The sequence below is a fragment of the Zootermopsis nevadensis genome, unplaced genomic scaffold (genome assembly GCF_977971745.1).
Source record: "Zootermopsis nevadensis isolate Lab colony 2312 unplaced genomic scaffold, Znev_1.0 Znev_ptg000001l, whole genome shotgun sequence".
Classification (NCBI taxonomy): domain Eukaryota; kingdom Metazoa; phylum Arthropoda; class Insecta; order Blattodea; family Termopsidae; genus Zootermopsis; species Zootermopsis nevadensis.
This window is the reverse complement of record NW_028259133.1, coordinates 5,060,522-5,081,309: the sequence shown is the minus strand read 5'-3', so window position 1 is coordinate 5,081,309 and position 20,788 is coordinate 5,060,522. Positions and strand designations below refer to the sequence as shown.

The 20,788-nt window shown below is 38.1% G+C and overlaps 1 protein-coding gene across 2 annotated transcripts in view; it reads left to right on the top strand.

Annotated features, from left to right (window-relative positions):
• Nucleotides 1–3,058: 3,058 nt before the first annotated feature.
• The window catches only part of CenG1A (Centaurin gamma 1A), a 231,084-nt gene continuing 213,354 nt past the window's right edge, over nucleotides 3,059–20,788 (top strand). The window contains exon 1 of one of the 2 annotated variants that reach the window (XM_087354613.1): nucleotides 3,059–3,581. In XM_087354613.1, coding sequence (XP_087210739.1) covers nucleotides 3,407–3,581 — 175 coding nt within the window. In that variant the 5' untranslated portion in view covers nucleotides 3,059–3,406. The remainder of the gene's footprint in view (nucleotides 3,582–20,788) is intronic. The other variant, XM_087354556.1, reaches the window with a different exon arrangement.

Below are 20,788 nucleotides of genomic sequence, written 5' to 3'. Positions count from 1 at the left end.
TCAGCTGTTAGAAGTACAGAGGTTAAGCAGAATTACCTACAGACTGTAGAGCCTTAGTGCCTCATACAAAAATTTATTCCTCGTTTTTCTGGAATAGTTAACTACACACATATGAAATTTGTAGTGATCATTATGGATTCTGATATACTGATATAATCAACTATTTTTAAGAGGTACATTTGACAGATATTAGGAGCCAGGATAGCTCAGTCAGTATATTGACTGGCTGTGGGCTGGACGACTGGGGTTCGATCCCAAACAAAGAATTTTTTCTCAAGCCTCTGCGTCCAGATCAGCTCTGGGGCCCACCCAGCCTCGTATCCAATGGGTACCGGGGCCCTTTCCCTGGGGTAAAGCACGGCCGGGGCGTGATGCTGACCACTCACCCCCATCTAGTGCCGAGGTCACCCCAAATGACCTTTGTGGTATGTAGTGGGATGGCTTTACTGTACTTTACTTTTTACATTTGACAGATTCTAAAAAAAGAACAGAACTTCATAGAAACTTATTGCACAGGAGATATGTACAGCAAAACATTTTAATATAAATTGATAAATTAATAAAATTGAATGTGATATATACAATTCATCTCTGTATGCAGCAAGATACAGAATTCTGTGCTAAACAATTGGAAATTCAATTTTCCATCGTGTGTGCATGTACAGAGTATCCGCAGGAGATTTTAAGTAATTCTTTAAGTAAGTCAGATTGCATTTAAAAAAGTCTTTATAAACCCAAAGCTGAATTTATCATCTGTGATGACATAAATGTGGAATTCCTTATCAAAAATCACCATAAGCAATGTCTAATATTACTACTGACATCATTTAAACCTCACATAAAATATAAACTTCCATACAAGAATCAAAAATGGCTCAAAGACTGCCATTGATAATGTTTTCATAGACTGTATTAGAAAGGATCATTGTTCAATAAAACAAGTGATAAATGGATTATCTGACGACAATGCTCGGCTAATAGTTTAAACAACATAAAACCATAAGGTTATACTAGAGCATCATGTGGATTAAACTTATATGATTGTTATTAGACTTTACACAACACACATACTATTTCTTCAGGTTTTATTTGTGATAAACTATTTCTACAACAAAATGAAATCTATAACATCTTCATAAAAAGTAACATACCACAGAAGAAGAAAATAATATTGCAATAAATTACCTCCCCACTTAATGGTACCTGCACCTTGTCATGGTGGTGGGGCTTGAGTACCTCAGTGACCCCAAGAGCTATGCTGGCGGTAGCATAGCTACTAGTAGGGCCTTCCTAGCCAGATTGGTCGAGGGGGAGAGGTCAGAGTAAGACAGGTACCCTGGTCCTCCAGGTTGGGGGTTGGTCGCAAGGCTAACAACCTTGCACTGTAAAAAGGAAGATGTTTTGAAACCTCAATCAGAGCCTCGGACAGACAAATCTAAAATAGGACCGAATGGAAGAGGAGAATTGAGGAAGCCATGGACTGAATACGGACCGGAGATCCATAGAAGAAGAAGAAGAATAAATTACCTAGACATCATAATTTACAGAAAACCTACAACAAATACAGCAATAAACAGGAATTTATTCCATCCAACTGAGTATAAAATGGCAGCATTCTATCACCTGTTTAACAGGATGAGCATGTACCCATTGGCCAATACAAACAGAAATTAAGAATTAATTATTATATGCCAAATATAAATTGATAATAATTATCATCCCTTATCCATAATGTGAAATAATGTCAACGACACTAATAATAGTATCCAAAACATACATAGAGAACAAAATAAAACATAAGTACTAGAGAAGAAAACAAGAAAAATTAGGTTATGGACACCCATACAGGAAGAGAGAGTAGATACATAACAAAGCTTCTCAAATACCCAAGTGCAAAACTAGCACAATTAAAAACTACCTTCACTCACAACCACATAGAACAAACAAATTTAATGATGCAGGATTATACAAACTGAAATGTAATACATAGGCCAAACTGGTCTTATATTTGAAACAAGGTACAATGAACACATATGAGCAATTTGAAACAACCAAGATACATCCAGATATGCACAGCACATCTTAGATACTAGACATTCATATCGAAGAATAGACTACATCATGGAAATTGTATAAATTGCAAGAATGGAAAATACTTAGACACTCTTGAAAGATATTACCAGAAAGTTGCTTACAATGCAGGAATAAAATTATTCAATACGCTTCCAGCTAGCATTGAAAGATTAAATCATGATATAAAAGTACTTAAGTCAGCACAAAAAGATGATCTTTTATCTTACTTCTACTCTGTAGAAGAATTTACACCAACTGGGCAGAGCTTGTGGTGCATGGAGGGTGCAAGAGGTGTGCACCAGGCATTGGTCGGGAAGCCTGAAAGGAAGAGACTGCAGGGGAGACCCAGACGTAGATGGGAGAATAATATCAAGCGGGATCTATGGGAGATAGGAGTTGATGGCGACTGGATTTTCCTGGCCCAGGACAGGGTCATTTGTATTCTTGACTGATGTTAGTTTTCAAATTCTATTCTCCTGTATAAGTGTACTTTGCATGTCTCTTCCACATTTATTGCATTATTTATTTTCATTTTCTTGGTGGAAAGAACTTTGATGTAACTAAAAGGTTATCAAATTTATTTCTGCACTTTTATATACTTTACTCTTCTGTGCCTTTAAACTTATATTTAGTTTCATATACTACTACAATATCTACATTCTTATTCATCATCTCATTTTTTAATTTATAGTTTATCACACTCTTTTTCCATAAAGCAGTTTTCATTTGTTTTTTTTATATTTTTGCGTAGTTATTGTTTAAATTAATTGTAATGTTTTGTTCAATGTAAAAAATAAACTATGAACCTGTTTTACATAAAAATTAAATAAAACAATAATTAAAGTCAAAACCAAATATAATGATTTGCATAAATGCTGATAAGTAGAATGTTTTAAGTAAACATACTAGAGGGCAGGCCAATACGTTGGACAGTCCTGTCATCTGTAGGATTTGCCTAGAACTATGAAGTACACATACAGTGGTTAGAAAGTGAAGTACGCGGAGGCAACAGCGAGGTGTCACGATGGGCTGGTGTTAGATACGGGATACGTCATCTTGCGAAGGAAGTTCTGGCGGAGACTGTTATCGGTAGTGTCTGTTACTAGTATTAAACACAGAAAATGTTTAATGTTGTGTTTCGAGTTACGGGGAGTGTTTGCTCCATGTGTGCTTGTTGGAATGTCAGATTTTGTTTAGGTTAGGCTGTCCTGCGCCATATTGACTAGTGTGTGCGGGGAGGTGTGTTTCTTCGTAGTTGTAAACAAATATATGAACATGTCTTTTTAAATAAGGTGATGATCGAATAATGGGATGACAATTGGTGGTATGAACAATGAATACAAGACCACATTTACAGCCATTTCTTAACAACTCACTTGCCATTAGGCAAGAAATTCAACGTTTTGAAAGTGTTCATCCATCCATCTATGCAATTTATGACCTGATCGAACTTGTACCAGATGCATTAGTTGCACAGCAAATCCGGGACCATGTCGTCTGTATAGAAGGTAAACAATTGATAATGTTATTTACATTGTAAACACTACTTTTGCTACAACATATAAGATTGATGTAGATTTAGGTTATATTTTATAACCTAACTTTGTTATTAACATAGTATGGAAGTTGTATTTTTGTTCACAGACCCACTGTAATAGGGTATATATCTAAAAAGCAGTTTAGCATATTTGTTGAATGTATGCTTAAGAATATTGTATGTTCTTGCTCTTAGATTTTCCTGACATGATTTCATTGTGGTGATGAGCCACATCAGATGTTGAAAGTTGCCTTGAAGATAGCAACTGCATGGCTTGCCAAAACGTTGGATGACTTTAAACATTTAATGTGACACATTCCCAAATGATGAAATTGTATAGGTTGAAATTTGTGGTTTGATGTAGATGTAGATTGTTTGGTGGGTAAGGGAATGGGAAGGACTTTTAGTTGTACAGTCTGTCATAATTCTGAATTGTAGCAATTTTAGGTTTGTTATATAAGAACATTCATTCTTAACCAAAATGGACAAGAATTCTTTTGACAGGGAAGAGTTAATACATACTACCACTGATAAGCTAAGTAGTTTGCTATGGTTCAGTTATTGGCTTGCACATAAGGTCAGTTGTTTATTGCAGAATGCGTTAATTTTTTATCGCAGAAATGTTTGGTACAATTAAAGTAATTTGTGTCACCATATTTTTATTTATGTGGTGTGGTGCTTCATTTTTATACACTTTATGGTGCTTATCTTTTTCTTGTAGTCAGGGGCGAAGTCGTGAAACTAAGGCACCAGGGTGGTCTGACATGCAGTTCAAGGTTGTTAGAAATGGCGATGAATCGTGACATGAAGCCATTCTCATGGTTACTTAATTACAACTTCGGTAGTCATACATTTTGATATTACATCAAACATTTATATATTTTTTCCATGTTTCAAGGCAGATGTACTCTGTGCTTATATTTTAGACAAAGAGTGGGAGGGTGTCCTTGAACTCTTGTTTGCCCACAGGCATTGCTGTCTTATGTTTGACATTACTGTCATTAAAAGAAATGCCAGGGTTGCTCATTATGTCTCATGCTATTTATCTTTTTTTAAATGTAAATACAACAAACCATTCATCAGTGATAGGATGTTTAATGGTTAGTGAATTGGAAAGGATATGGAAGGAAACAGTTGTGGCATAATTTAAGGTACTATACTTGCATTTGTGTGGAGGGCCTGAGGAGAATTATGTGGATAGCTGATCTGCAGGCTGTGACCTGAATACAATTGCTATCCACCCAGGTGCATTTTACGATAAGTTTGCAACTCAACATCAGTGCTTGTATCTCCATCCGAGCAGACGTTCCTCTCTTTGCATATTGAGAAAATGTCTAAATGTTATTTTCTTGAAGAGAGAATATTGCTAAAAGCACATCATTGTTTGTAATGTGACATTTTGTGGTGATCATTATTCACTGCATTGTGCGTTCAGCACTGGTCAAGGGATGGAAATATTCCAACATTTTGGAAAAAGAAGATGGCTGTCTTCTGGGTTCTTGTGCTGTGTAGTCTGGTAGAAGTTTACCGGCGTTTCAGAGGTCCTTGCTCTACCTCATCAGGGTGACTGATGAGTGCTATTGATGGATACAGCAAGGACCTCTGAAATGTCGATAAACTTCTACCAGACTACACGCCGCTACAACCCAGAAGACAGCCATCTTTAGATTCACCGCCATGAAAACCTTAAATCCAATTTTGGAGAAACTTGTTCAAGGTCAAACTTAGTAGAGGCGGCATCCTCTGAAACACTGATAGTATTTTTTGAACATTGACATTGTGTTGTACCCTAAGAAAACATATTGGCAATATGTAGTTAAATTTAGAAGTGTGTTGTGGTTTGCTGACATGACCTAAATTCAGAATGACAAACGTAAGGAAAGGAGGTAGCGTAATGTAAGGATCAGAAACTGCTTCTACCCTCTGACCCATACAGAGAAATTTTTTAAATGCTTTGTGCTAGTTAAATTTACCATTTATTATAAATGAATTCTGTTGGCGGTGTATTACAAATATTATACGAGTCGTAACTGGGTTTCTGGACCAGTTTCCATCATCTTGACATTCTGAACAGAACACATTTTATCCAGAAACTGAATCTTTTTCCATCTTTGTGAAAAGCCATGGAAATGCCTGCTCAATTGGGTCTGTTAGAACTAATCTCATTCATTAGACAGTGGGTGCATCCCCCCCCCCCCACCGCCATTTCATCTGAGGACAGAGAGATCCAGTTTACAGAACAGTGTGTACGTTGCAGAATACTAAGATGATGGGCACAGTTCATGTACCAATAATATTGAAATTTGTAATTTTACCATATTTAAAATGTATTTTGCTAACCAAAGGTTTTTAGTTCATTGTTTGCCCAGGATTTTTCTGTATGTATGAAATTTTTTGTACGCTATTATTCAAGTTTCTGGCAAAGTCACTGCAGTTTAACTTGTTAGAAACAAATTAACTTGTGATTAACTGAATGTCATGGATATCTTGACTGGGGTTTTCCCATGGTTTTCCTCAGTATATCCAGGCAGCTGCTGGGATAGTACCTTAAATTAGGCCATGACCACTTCCTTCCACATTCTTTCCAATTCACTTTCATCCTCATTCAGTGCTGTATAGTCTACTGAAAAGTGTCGTTAAATAAACCACAAATAATAATAATAATAATAATAATGAATATCACGCCCAAGTGGTTAGCATTTCTGCTTCATATTCAAGAGTGTCTCATCATGTAGATCAGCTGTTTTGAGATTTATTTGGTGATTTTCCTCAGTATTTCCATTCAGCAGCTGTGCTAGTACCTTAAATTAGACCGTGACCGCGTGTTTACACCTCCTTTCCAGTGCGCTGTACAATCCGAGCGACTCAGAGTCTTAAATAAACCTCCGACAGTAATAAATAACTTGCATTTGGTTAGTCTGAAATTCCAGCCACTGTTTTGGGCGCTGTTGCTGGTGTTCTGTGACATCGTAAGTCACGGATCTAACAATTCGTAGGTGGGAATAATGAGTCAGAAGTAATTTGGAAGGTAGCCGTTTCTTAAGGAATTATGTTATATATATATAATAATATAATATAATTTATTTACATTCCATGGATCCATAAGACAGTCAGATGACAATAGGATGTGGAAAAAGTCATAATAATAATTCAATTCATTTATTAAAGTGCTTAACAACAGCCAAGCACTAACAATACAAACATTACAATATAAAAACAAACAAACAATAAACTAAATATATAAATGTACAATGTTAATTTATTACAAAATAATAATAATAAGTAAATGAACTAAATATACCTAAGTAATATAATTCAATTAAAAATACTAAATAAAACAAAACAGAAATAATAATAATAATACAATAATATATACCTAGTGGGACTGAGTGAAACCATGAAAAACCGTGATCATGGTAGCCAAATCTTGACAATGATTCTCGCGGTCCATCTACGAAATGTGTCAAGACATATTAAATCTGAACAAGTTTACTCATAATATTAGTTGATCTGACTTTGAAGCTTGTTTGGTCCTAAGAAATTTTTTTATTTTTAAATATTTTTATATAATACTAAAGATAGGCAATGATTGGTGGATCACTTGGACTGAAATCTGTGCCGATTATCACAACATTATTCTTACCATCATCTTCTTAATCATAATCATCATTGTTGTTGTTATTTATTCCTTGCACAAAGTGCTTTAAATGAATGCTTGTAGGACTCGTCAGTTCTGTCTTGTCTATCCACGGGATTCACTTGGAGAATCAGTTTACAGATTTAACCGAAATTTGGTATTATCCATTTAAGTAAACTCTAAAATGGTACTCGCTGACTGGATGGGTCAGAGCCCCCTTGGAGGGGCGGTGTAGTGTGAGGTGGGGTGACCGTGGTTTAGCGGATTTACTGCTGGCAGGAAACCCCCGTGTGGGGGGGCAGACCCCATTGGTGGGGTGGAGCGCCAAACAGCGAATGTGTCCCAAACAATTATTTTCGTTTTTTTAATTTAGTGATTACATGTGATTATGGTGTAGCTAGGAGTAACCTCGATGGATCTGTCCGCCATCTAACAGAATTTACATGATCTGGCGTATTGCACGTCCTAGTACAAATGAATTGTTTTATAATTTTAATTTATGTAATGTGTTCAACAGATACTTGTATCAGAATCTTATTATTAGCGTAATATCTAGAAGTTCTGCTTATTTCATCACTGTTTGCTACTAGTTTTATACCACACTATTGAAATCCGCGATTAGATAAATTCATACGCAAAACCTGTCGGAAATAATTTGTGAATCGCCGCTGTAGTTACATCACAATGCTGATAAGTGTTCATAAGCGCACATTATGTGTGGAAAGTGTGGCATATTTATGGGTCATTAAAACTTTGTTCCAACTCATGATGCTACATGTTGTGGTTGTGTTGGATGAGGGCCTGCTAGAAGATTTGATATAATGTTACTTGTGCCAGTTTTGAGTCATTCAGTGACGTTTATCTAACTTATTTTGTTTATTTCTGCAATTTTTTAGTCCGTTGTAGTCAAAACATGCAGAGCGTACCATTACCTCACGTCTGTAGGCAACGTTACGCTCAGCATATTTTGATTTTTCAAGAATAAAATTTATTCTCTTAGAGTTCTTACTTCGTCACTTAGAACTATTCCTGTAAAACTGGAAAAGTTTAATAAATACTCTTTTCATATCAATTCAAAGTTAAAAATGTGAAGGAGATCAGGACGATGATGATGATGATGAAATCATCACCGAGGATCATTTGTAAAAGCGTCGTGGCTGTGGGGAATCCTCCCACCTCACAGTTTGACCAGGCTTAACAATGTCATTACGATTGTAGGACGTGAAGAACGAATTTGGCCGTGTTTGTAACGGGGAAACTTCCACGCCAGGCTTTATTAAATTTATTAAATTAGCCGTTCTCGAGTTGTCATACGGAAGAACGTACAGTTTACAGGACCACAGACAGATGACAAGCTCCCCTAATCATAATGGAAAGAATTATGTTTACCGTGATATCTTATGAACACTTTTGTCTGGATACGCCTTTGTTAATTCTTCCTGAGAGTTCTTCAACAATTGTCGCTACAAGTACCATTGTCCCAGATTTTTGTATCGGTAGCGATGTGGGTGAAAGCGTGAAGGGCTTTCGTGAAAAGATTGCCGTCTTCTTGATGTCCACCAAGGTTTCAGAGGTCCTTGCTGCCTCCGTCATCAGGGCGATCATCGACCTCTGAAATGTCGGTAAACTTCTACCAGACTACGCGGCGCAACAACCCAGAAGACAGCCATCTTCAGATTCACCGCCGTGAAAACCTCAAATCCTACGACTTTCGTGTAGCCAACTGCTTATCAGTAACTGCTTAGAGAGGTTAGTTGATATTACAGATTGGTAACTTTTGATGCGATATTTCTGCTACTGGGAAGTTCCCGTTTATCTTGGGGTTCGTCATTACATTTGTAATTAATGAACATACAAAACAAAATTCGTGGGTACATTTATAATATCTCATTAATATTTATTTTCTTAACTTTTATTTGTAGTGTTCTGTCTGATGACAGGTCCATATGAACAGGATCCTTCCATCCTTTTCTCGGACTGGGACCTGTTCATATACGTTCTTGGCAGATGATCCAGAAGTGGTTTGCCATTGCCTTCTTCTGTGTGTGAATGGAGTAATTGTTGGGATGCCACGGATAAACCGGGGAAGCCCCCGGAGGAAACCTCCGTGTTGCCCAACACAAGTTATAAATTCGGTCACCGCCGGGAATCGAACCCGAGACCCCAGGATTACAAGGCCAGCGTTCTAACCGCTAGACCACCGTGGCTATTTTTCTTAACTACAGTGGGCTATTTCTTCAGTTGTCATTAATAAAGAAAAAAATATATACAGGTATTACGCGGTATCTTAATAAAGTAGTAAGCTTTTTTTTCTAAAATATTTAAAACGTTACGAAATTACTTTTAGTCTTACTGATTCTGTTGCCAAAACAGAAGTTCGCGTTATGGTGTGGAATTAAAATAAAAACGTGAATATGGAATTACCTCATTGATATGACGTTGACAGTTTCCATAAACTCGTTAGTCTGTTTTGAACTTACTGGGCACGAAGGCACGTATGCGCAAACACAGTACCATAAAAGTAAAGTAAAGTTTGTCCCACTATACGCCATGTAGGCGCTTGGGGTGAGTGGAGGTATAGCTCCTCTCTTCCTTGACCTCGGCACTAGATGGGGGTGAGTGGTCAGCATCACGCCCCGGCCGGCTTTACCCCCGGGAAAGGACCCCGGTACCCATTGTGGAGGAGGCTGGGTGGGCTCCAGAGCCGGTCTGGACGCAGAGGCTAGAGGAAAAATCCTCTGCCCCCGTCGGGGATCGAACCCCTGCCGTCCAGCCCGTAGCTAGTCACTATACTGACTGAGCTATCCCGGCTCATAAACACAGTACCATGGGTTTTTATATAAATTAATGAGACAGGCTAGCTGAAGGCTGGGTAAAATTTCCAATTAGGATTGGTAATTCAGACTTTAACTTTAATAATGTAGTGCCTGATAGTTGGTCCTCAAGATATGAAGTCCAAATTAATTATACAGATAAGTTATATTACGAACTATTGAATTATTTCTTTGGCGGAGAATTTCAGTTAGTAATTCAGCCACGATTCAGCCGAATACAGATCTAAATCATCACGGAATTGCTTTGGAATACTGAGGGAAAACTGCTAATAACGATGGCACGATTGACGGTCGAACCCTCGAGACGTCTGTCTATCTGCCTTTCGCCAATATTCGAGTGAGCACGATTTGTGAAAGGCCAAGTGCTGATTTTTTTTTTTCGAAGTTGCTGCTTTAAATCAGAATGGAGTAAATTAATCATGACAGTTCTCCAAATGGACGAAACACGATTAAGCATTCAGTTACGCTAGTCAGTGATGTGCATTAACTGAATATAATCACATGGACTTCACTTGCTAATGCACAACATACAAACAGATTTCCCGTCACCTTTGCACCTTAGAAAGTTAAAGCAAAAATTACACGTAGAACGTGTTTTAAAATATTACAAATAGTTTGCAGCAACTTGTATTCAGGTTTACGTAGGTATACAGAATGTGGAGGGGGGAAAGTTTACACGTGCTTGAAGGAATTAGGTGAAACCGCATTAGAGCATACTAACCCAGAATTCACACAAAAAAATTAATTTACATCGTGACAGAGCTAATCTATTCTGCAAAAACCCCAGCTTTAGTTATTTCCATAACTAAGGCGCGGGTAGACATTATAAAATAAAACTGCGTAAAGTTGCTATTTCTATTATAATGAACGGAGAACTAATTTGAATTTCAATTAAAACAAAATAAAGTGACATACGTTAGTTTGTTTGAAGTGGTGATGTACGGTTGAGAAAGTGTAAAACAGGTCAATTGGACACTGTAACGTTGGAATTATTCGTTCAGGTCTACTTTCATGGTTCGGCAGTTTGGAACAATACAGAGAGAGAGAGAGAGAAGTTTGTCCTACATCCGAAATGCAACTTTCTTCTCCAATACTTATTTTACTTTGAATCGTGTTCTTTAGTTTCAACGTCACACTGCGTTAGCTTCGTCACTTTTACTCTAAACGTTGCAAACATCACATTTCGAAAGAATTAGGTGAATAAAGCTACATTTACAATACCAAATCTTTGAAACAGATTGGTCATCGACTTATTCTTATCACATGCCAACGTATAATTTAAAAACAAACGGAATCTAAGGACAATTATTCACACCATTTTATGAGTTCGACGAAGTAAGATTTAATAAAGAAAACAGTACTGCTGTGAGATTTGAGGTTCTCACGGTGGTGAGTACGAAGATGGCTCTTTTGGGTTGTAACGCCGTGTAGTCTGGTAGAAGTTTGCCGATAATTCGTCGGCCCCTCTGAAATGTTCGTAAATTTTTTACCAGACTACACGGCGCTATGAGCCGGGATAGCTCAGTCAGTATAGTGACTAGCTACGGGCTGGACGACCGGAGTTCGATCCCCGACGAGGGCAGAGGATTTTTCCTCTAGCCTCTGCGTCCAGACCGGCTCTGGGGCCCACCCAGCCTCCTCTACAATGGGTACCGGGGTCCTTTCCCGGGGGTAAAGCCGGCCGGGGCGTGATGCTGACCACCCACACCCATCTAGTGCCGAGGTCAAGGAAGAGAGGAGCTATACCTCCACTCACCCCCAAACGCCTACATGGCGTGTAGTGGGACAAACTTTACTCTTACTTTACTACACGGCGCTACAATCCTGAAGACAGCCATTTTCGTAAGAAAAATCTGAGGATAGCACGAGTGAGATTAAATTCGAGTGCCTGAGTAAAAAATCTAGTCTTAAATGGTTACCGCTCTGCGGAATAAGATTTTTCAATTACGTGATATTCCTTGGATGGCAAGTCTTCAGTGAAACAATAACGAAGAGGAAAATCAAGGACTGGATTGGTATAATTGTTCTTCTCATCAAGAAAGGTGATTTTCATACCAAATTCAAGAAGTATTTTCAAACCGGCTTGGCTTTCATCTTCCATTGAAGGTTATTTGTACTCGTAATTAACTCCGAATTTTCGGAATGGATTGAGCTGTTGTGAACACGATAATTAATATTATGTTTCCATACAAGGCAGGGAATTTATAGGCTTTTTAGCTTCTTAAGAAGTTGAATTTCTTTAATTTCTTATTACGTGATTCTTATCATTCCCTCTCTTAAGTGATTTTCACTTCCACGTGAAGTTGTATTTCAGTACCATAAGAATTCCTTTATTTTCTTTATTCCTGGTATATTCGGATCAGATGGATTTCGTGGTTTTCCTCATTCCCTGAATGTTATTTTGTTTCTTGGTTTATTTATCGACTTATCTTCTTTGGCTTTACTCCGTTGATTGGTGTGATGATTGTGGATGATGAATTCAGATGTGGAATTAAGTAGTCAGGTCTTGCTTAAATGCTATTCCAGCAACTCGAACGCGGGACCTCCAGCATACGATGTCGAAGTGTTCCACTTCAGCATAACATGGACGATCATCTCCTTGGGCTCGTCGCAGGAATGTGGTAAGCTAAGATAGAAAATAACAAAAAAACAAGACGCTGCTAGTACTAAAATTAGATGTATCTGAAGCTGAAAGGAAGGCTGGTCCAAACTGGAAAGCGTGGGGACATCTCCGTTGATTCTTTACAGGACTTAAAGTCACCATATGTACGAATGTACATCCAGGCGCTTCGTATGTTTACAATACAACAACTTTAGGAGCTGTTAGTCGGTTATACGTGGAATTTGACGTTTATAGACTCTCACAAGAAAGAACTGATAGTAGATGCGTGGAATTTCGGTTTTACTCCTCGTTTCCTTTGACTGTAGTTGTCAGGATGAATGTAGCGATGTCCTCTAACGCGTCTCTTTAATGGGTTAGGTTTTCACTTCCAGTGTCAGAGAAGTATTGCAATAAGTTGATTTATTTTCGTCTCTGGATATCTAAATTTTGGGGGGATAGGAACTAAAAGTGTCAAATTTTGCCTGTTCACATGTATCAACTCAACAGCTCAACAGATTCTCGCAAATTTCATTAAAATTTGTTGACACATTACATTTTTCGTTGAAATCAAAGAATAATTTACATGAAAACCTTCATGCGTTTCTGCTCGCATATTGAACGTAACTCGTAAAATAATTATAGGATTGAAAAAAAAATATATGGAACATTTAATTTTGTAGGTCTATGTTAAGTTAAAGAATTTACAAAAGTCAGCTTACATTGGATAGGAATTTAGGCACAAACACGTGAATTCATCGAGACTCAATGAGAGTGAAAGATTGAGGATTGTTACACTATGTATGCATCTCCTTACTTGTTTTGTTTTTTCACTTCACGTAATTTATTATTTAACTAAACTCCGACGATGGAGAGACCATTCGGAGTTATTAGGTGTAGATATGTGAGGATAATATTAAAATAGATATTTATTAAATTAGGCGTGAGTTTATGGAATGGATTTATCTGCCTGCATGGGCCCTCCATATGGTAGCAGGCAGACCCTTGCGAACACAGTAGTGCAGCTTCTGATTCCGTAAAAGACAGGAATTTTCTTAGACTATCAGCTTCTCAACAAGGATTCTATTTAATCCAGTTGGTCATTTGGCGTTTGTCATATTCGTTTTATATATTATTTCAGAATCTGAAGTAATGGAATCATGCCGCCATCGTAGTAAAAAAGATAAATCATACCTAAGGAATTTAAAATGTAAAACCTGCACCAGAAGTTTAATCATTAATTAGGCATATAATTTTTATTTCAACAGAATTTGTTCTTCGGAATGTGATTATCTTAGGTTTTTGTGTTACGTGTTATAATTTGTGCAGATTTCTTTTGTTATATTAATATTAACAGAAATTTGTTGAAAATCTTCGGTTTGTATATTATTATTATTTTGTCATCTGAAAATAAGAGTGTATTCATGTTTCTATAATTACCAGATCTGTGGAAGGAATCTATCAGTTACCTACTTTCATGATTGCAGTAATTATCCAGTAATGCCTTCGTATGCACGTGGTGCCTTCTAATGAACACAAAAAGAATCACATTTATTAAACAGAAATTAAATCAGAAGCAGTTCCAACCCCCACCTTCACCCCCGAGTAAATAGACTCTTCCAACCTCCCTCGTGACATTGAAGTTGACGTCAACCTGTTCGCTAGGCCGCTGCTCACTCCATTTGCGCAAAATCTGCGCAGGTGCGATCATGGTGTACACGTGTTTATTCTAGAACATCTCATCGAAATTGTTTTCTGTCGATTGCGAAGCTCTTGACAAGGCAGTACCGAATAAGACAACAGTACATCGAAGATGGCTGTCTTCTGGGTTGTTGCGTCGTGTAGTCTGGTAGAAGTTTACCGACGTTTCAGAGGTCCTTCCTGCCTCCCTCATCACCATCATGCTCGATGACCCACGTACTTCTGCCATGCGTTATCGTTTTGTATTCAGGAAACCCGAAATTAGAAGTCGACAAAGCAGCTTCCACCGAGACCTTGAAAAGTTTTTGCCTATGAAAGATACGGATGTAAGCAAAAACGAAATTATTTAACCGTTTAAAGTGGTAACTATATATATACTACCTATTAAATTCTGGAAATGCTTGCTACTTCTCAGTTCAAAATATTTTGTCTTCCCGTCTGATTTCTAAGAACCAGAAAATTAAAGTGTACAAAACAATAATCTTACCTGTTGTTTTGTATGGGTGCGAAACATGGTCTCTCACTCAGAGGGAGGAACACAGATTGCAGGTGTTTGAGAACAGGGTGTTGAGGAGGATATTTGGGCCTAGGAGAGAAGAGGATGGGGTAAGGAGAAAACTGCATAATGACGAACTTTAAAATCTGTACTCCTCCCCCAATATTGTCAAGGTGATTAAGTCGAGAAGAATGAGATGGGCTGGGCATGTAGCGCGCATGGATGGGACAAGAGGTGTGCACCGGGTACTGGTTGGGAAACCTGAAGGGAAGAGATCGCTGGGGAGATCTAGACGTTGATGGGAGGATAATCTCAGGCGGGATCTATGGGAGATAGGAGTTGAAGGAGACTGGATTTTGTTGGTCCAGGACAGGGAACGGTGGAGGGCATTGGTTAATTCGGTGATGAACCTTCGGGTTCGGTAAGCCATCTAGTTAGTTAGTTATTTTAACATTAACTAACTCTGTACCCCTCCTCAGTTTCAGCGGGTTTCGTATGACCTCAGAATAAACAGCAGTTATTTTCTTTAACGGCATTGATCAGCTGTGTTTTCTTTGAAGTATGGTCTGAATTCTTAAGTATTATTGAGATGAGTTTTTAAAGTTGTTGTTGTTGTTTTATTATTTATTTAGTGTTCTGCCTGACGACAGGTCCATATGAACAGGATCCTTCTATCCTTTTCTCGGACTGGGACCTATTCATATACGTTCTTGGCAGATGATCCAGAAGTGGTTTGCCATTGCCTTCTTCTGTGTGTGAATGGAGTAATTGTTGGGATGCCACGGAGAAACCGGGGAAGCCCCCGGAGGAAAACTCCGTGTTGCCTAGACCACGGCCTTGCCGTGTAAACCATAAAATGAAGCCGTGTCGTGCAGTGGATATCGTTGGCCGATGCACTTTTGTGAGGTAATTTTGGCATTAATAATTACTGTGATAAAATCATCTGGGGTTACCAGCCGCGTCTACTCAAGAGTCCATCGTTTAGAGACTCAGTCTCCATCATTAGGGAATGATGTCATGGATATATAAAGGAGCATCGAGTATTTGTATGGGAAACCAACTGTGATACCCATCGCATCGTTCCCAAACGATGGACCCGGAGTCTCTGAAACGTTGGGCTTCTGTTCCGAGTTTCAGCTGCTAGTAGCCCGAGAGGATTTTATCGCTGTTAGCCGCCGCGAAAGTTTCAAGTCATATATTAATAATTACAACTCCACTCAACAGCTTTCACGTGTTTTTAGGCAGTGGGGAGAGAAGTTTGTCCGTGAAATGTATTTGCTGTGGAAACGAAGTTTTGTAGGCCAATCCCAAGGGAAAATAAATTGCTCTCAGCGGTCGGCGTGCGGTGTGAGTGTTTTGCTTGCAGTCCGGGGATTACCGCATGAGCCCGTGTATAAGGTAGATTAAACTTCGCTGTAGAAATCAAGTGCAGATGTCGTAGTGGTATCATTTCATCCGGCCAGGATGTCACGTGGTGTGGGCACGCTAAATGTGGCGTTCTCAAACGTGGGGTGACTTGCTTGGTGTGTACGGTAGTCGAAACATGCAGCCAGAAAATAAAGTTTGAGAAAAGTAATATTGACCAATAATAATACGCGATGGGAAAACTACAATACTGGAATATGTCTGCACTGTGGGCCTGTACCGTTCTTAATTCTTTGCCGGTGGAAGGGAATTGCCCTGATGTCTGTAGATTGGGAAGATTGGCTGTCGGAGAGGGGGGTTCCCCTTCAGTCAAAATTTATTTCCAGCAGTTCTCAAGTTGCACTAAATTGCGAGGCGGGTGAGAAATTTGGTCTTCTGCCAGAGTTGAGAAACGTGATGGAAGCAACAGTGAGAGTATGAAGGTTCTTTTAACTCTTATTCAGAGAGTCTTGCTATATATGCCATGCAAAACAGTACGTTATCTTAGTTACACTAAGTTTTAGGATTGGATAATTCAGTGAATGTAACGCAATGTGTGTTCATTTGTTACAGTGTTTTTATACACTCTGGCCATCACATACCTGGTTATCTTCTTGAATTGACAAATGTCACTGTCCTTGGCGATTGTTAGGGGCAGAATCTTGTATTTATTTTCAATTTATTCTGCTCGTATTAAATGTGTAGTCCATCTCATCAATGCAGCCGAAACTCATAGATGTGTTTTATACGTTCTCTGCCGAAAAGTGTTTTCCGTAATCGAGAAACGTCTCAGTATTGCAAAATACGTGTCTCAATATTTATGTCATTTCATATAAAATTTAAATATGGAATATGTATTTTATTATGGGTTTATTATAATTGGAATATTTTAATGAATTATACATTGAATTGTAAGTTAATTTCGATTAGAGGTTTGTCTCATGAGTTCAAAAACGAAGAACGATATTTGTTAAGTAAAAGGTTAAGGTTATTTTGTTACGTTACGTAACTAATTCCCTTGTTCAATCATCGCTCGCACATGTAGCCACGTGCTTACAATTTAATTTATATTTTTGTGTGAACGTTTGTGTCAACTAACGAATGAATGTGTCATCACTTCGAAATATCAGCAGACCGTAAGATTCTACAAGCACTGTCGAATCTGACGTAGGAAATTGAAGCTTCGTGTTACTAACAAACTAACTAGATGGCTTACAGAACCCGAAGGTTCATCGCCGAACTCATCAATGCCTTCCACAGGACCCTGTCCCGGGCCAACAGTGTTAGTATAGCACTTTAAATTCTTTTTTAAAGTATTAGTGTCTTCCTGCTCGTGCTAGTTATTGCATCATCTTTTATCCTCAGTGCTTGGGTGTAGTACCAAGGTCTTTTACTGGAGTTGGTTAGAATAAATTAATTGATGAACCGACTCTGGAGCCCGATGTCGCGGTTTCTGCATGATTATTTTTCCTGGCGTTGGATGGAGCACTTAGACCGGTTAACAAGTGTACATACTTCATTTCGGAACGTCATTTGGCGTAAAATTGAATGAGTGCCAATGACAATGGCTGGTATTTTTACAAAATGGCGCTCTTCTCATGGATTAATGTTATTTAAGTGCAGATCCAAGAACTTGTATGACAACAGTACACATCCCGTTCACATTTAGCTATTTCAGTATTTATTTTTTTAATTGCTTGATGTCACATGTCACTGACTTGTTTTTGTTTTATAACTACAGCTGTATTCTGGTGACGCTTTTGAACGGCTGAACTGGAAACCTCCAAATTTATCTCTCCTGAAATTTTTATTTTCGCCAGCTGTGTGTTTGAAAGGTACGAAGATACATGTCTTCTGGGTTGTAGCGCCGTGTAGTCTGGTAGAAGTTTACTAACGTTTCAGAAGTCTTTGCTGCCTCCACGTCATCGGCCTGATAATGGAGGCAGTAAGGACCTCCGAAACGTTCGTAAAGTTCTACCAGACCACACGGTGCTACAATTCAGAAGACAGCCATATTTGTACTCACCGCGGTGATAACTTCAAATCCAACCTAAAATTAGTGTCACTATTGGATTTATTACGGAAGTCAGTCGAAGACATAACGAATTATAATATGTTATATCTCTGTTAAGGAACTGCATATTTTTTAAAGCAGTTGTCTGTCCTGAGCAAGGCAGGAAATGTGTTCTGCTGTTTCCGTGCAAGATTAGATGCTAGTAAGAGATTCAACAAAATCTTTCAGTATTTCACAGCCAGAAGACGCTGTGCCTGGACTTTGATTTAAATCGGATTATGCACAAAAGAAATGAGGTTTATGTACCAGAAGAGTTCAGCAGATTGATTGAGCAATGAAGCAGAAAGGGAGGTTTTCGGCAACCATGTGTATCAACAACTTCAGCACAAGATTAAACGACAATGGTCAAATTTTACAAACAGAATCATCGTGTCATTTGAGCCCTAGATTCAAGCTGCTTTTTGAACCAGAAAAGCTAGTTGTTTCACGATACAAGAGAAGTCATTACCACAGGTTTTATTGATGGTTTCATCAAAAACAACTGCAGGCTTCTTTCTGTGCCAGATGAAATTCCCGACTTACCAAGAGATAAATCCTTCCCCACTGGCATCATCCCAATAAATTTTTAAAAAGATGGATATCAAACAGGTCATGAAGTGTACTGATAATCTCTCACCAACATTTTTCGATTTCTGCACAGGATACAACCAGCAAAGAGGACCAGGCAGATTAATATATTGGGCTAAAACGAAAATATTGGTTTTAAATGTAAACAAATAAATCTATTAATAATAATTTAATAGATAATATAAAATATTCTTAAATGTTCGCGGACGTTTCTTCCATATAATATTCTTAAGTTTGCAAAAGTGTGAAAAGGGCGCATGATGAAGAGAAGAATTGTCATTTGGACTATTAGAAGTTGATGGAATTGTGGCAACAAAACTGAAATATACCAAGGCGCTTGCTGCTGCCATCATTTAATGATGGAGGCAGCAGTGACCTCTGAAACGTCTCTAAATTTCTGCCAGACGGCATAGTTCTACATTCCCGAAAACAATAATCTTTATGCCCGCTTCGTGATAATCTGATACGTCTTAGCTTCGACAGCTTTATTCATCGACAAGGCAGCTTCTAACACTTACGCTTCAAATAGCGTTGTTATTATTAATTTTATAGTATATTAGCGTATGAAGCCAGTTGAAATTCTCCTCAAAAACATGCCATTAGAGGACAACAGCAACGAAAGATAATCATCGCTGCAAATAACGTATGTAAATCTTTGGACGTATTTAGCATAAACATTGTCTCCCATGAGGACACGTTCTCAATAAGGGAAATGATCTAGATAGGTTGTCTTGATAGATGATCTAGCTTCGTTATCTGTTTTTTGTATTTCTTTAACGTTTTACAATTATATTAGTGTTCCCTAGGTGGATTATTTGTTTTTATTTATATTTCTTCATTTATTTTGCTTTGTGTTAATATTGTTTCTATTTTGGGTTTGCCTGTACTTGGCAGTTATATTTAAAACTGTACATGTATAAGTTTAATTAATCTCTTTTTATAGTATTTTTCTTTATTATTTCATTATTGTTGTATGTATTATCTGTGTTTGCCTGTTATTGGCTTCTTGCTGTTGGCAAACACGTAAATAAATTAATTGAATTGAATTATTATACTTATCGTTTTCACCAAATAATGCGTCCATTTTAATATATCGTTTATGAACGCGAACAAACGTTCAACCAGCAAACTGAGTTTTTAAATACAGATTATTCTATATTTCTACCAATCGATCAATCCACACATAGTACTTAAACGTACGGAGTTGATGTTTACTCCACAGAGGAGAGGTCTCCAGAAGTTTGTGTTCGTTCAGCGGATAAAGAAATTTTCTGTATTTCATGGGCCGCGAACATTTATTGCCGTGTTCCTAAGAACCTCTTACTAGAGTATTTCCTCAAGTACAGTCCATTTTGTCTTATCCTGATTTTAAGATACATTTCAATACTATTTTTTCATCTACACCTAGGTCTTATAAGTGATTTATTTATTTATTTCCTTGAGTTTTTCCGATTAAACTTTGTATGCATTTCTCATATCTTGGCTGCTTTCTTTCCATCCTTTGGATTCTTCTGTCTCGTAGGTCAAAATATTCTCTTTTCTCTTCAGAATTTCCTTCTCAGACATTCTTGATCATACGAGGTGCGATCGGAAAGTTTCAAGACTGTGTCAATAGAGGGCGAACCGGATGTAGTACGAGCTTCTGCCGCTAGGGGGTGCGGCCTACATTCATAGTGAATCAGTGTTCCAGCCGGCATCATCGAATTAGCATTTGTTTCTTAGTTACGGGCGTTTTGGTAGTGCATTACACCGACCTTCCTGCGATTTCGGAATGGCGTGTGCATAAAATTTTGCCAAAGACTCGCCAAAACGGCTACGGAAACCTATGAAATGCTAAAGCAAGCATTTGGGGAGTCCGCAATGGGT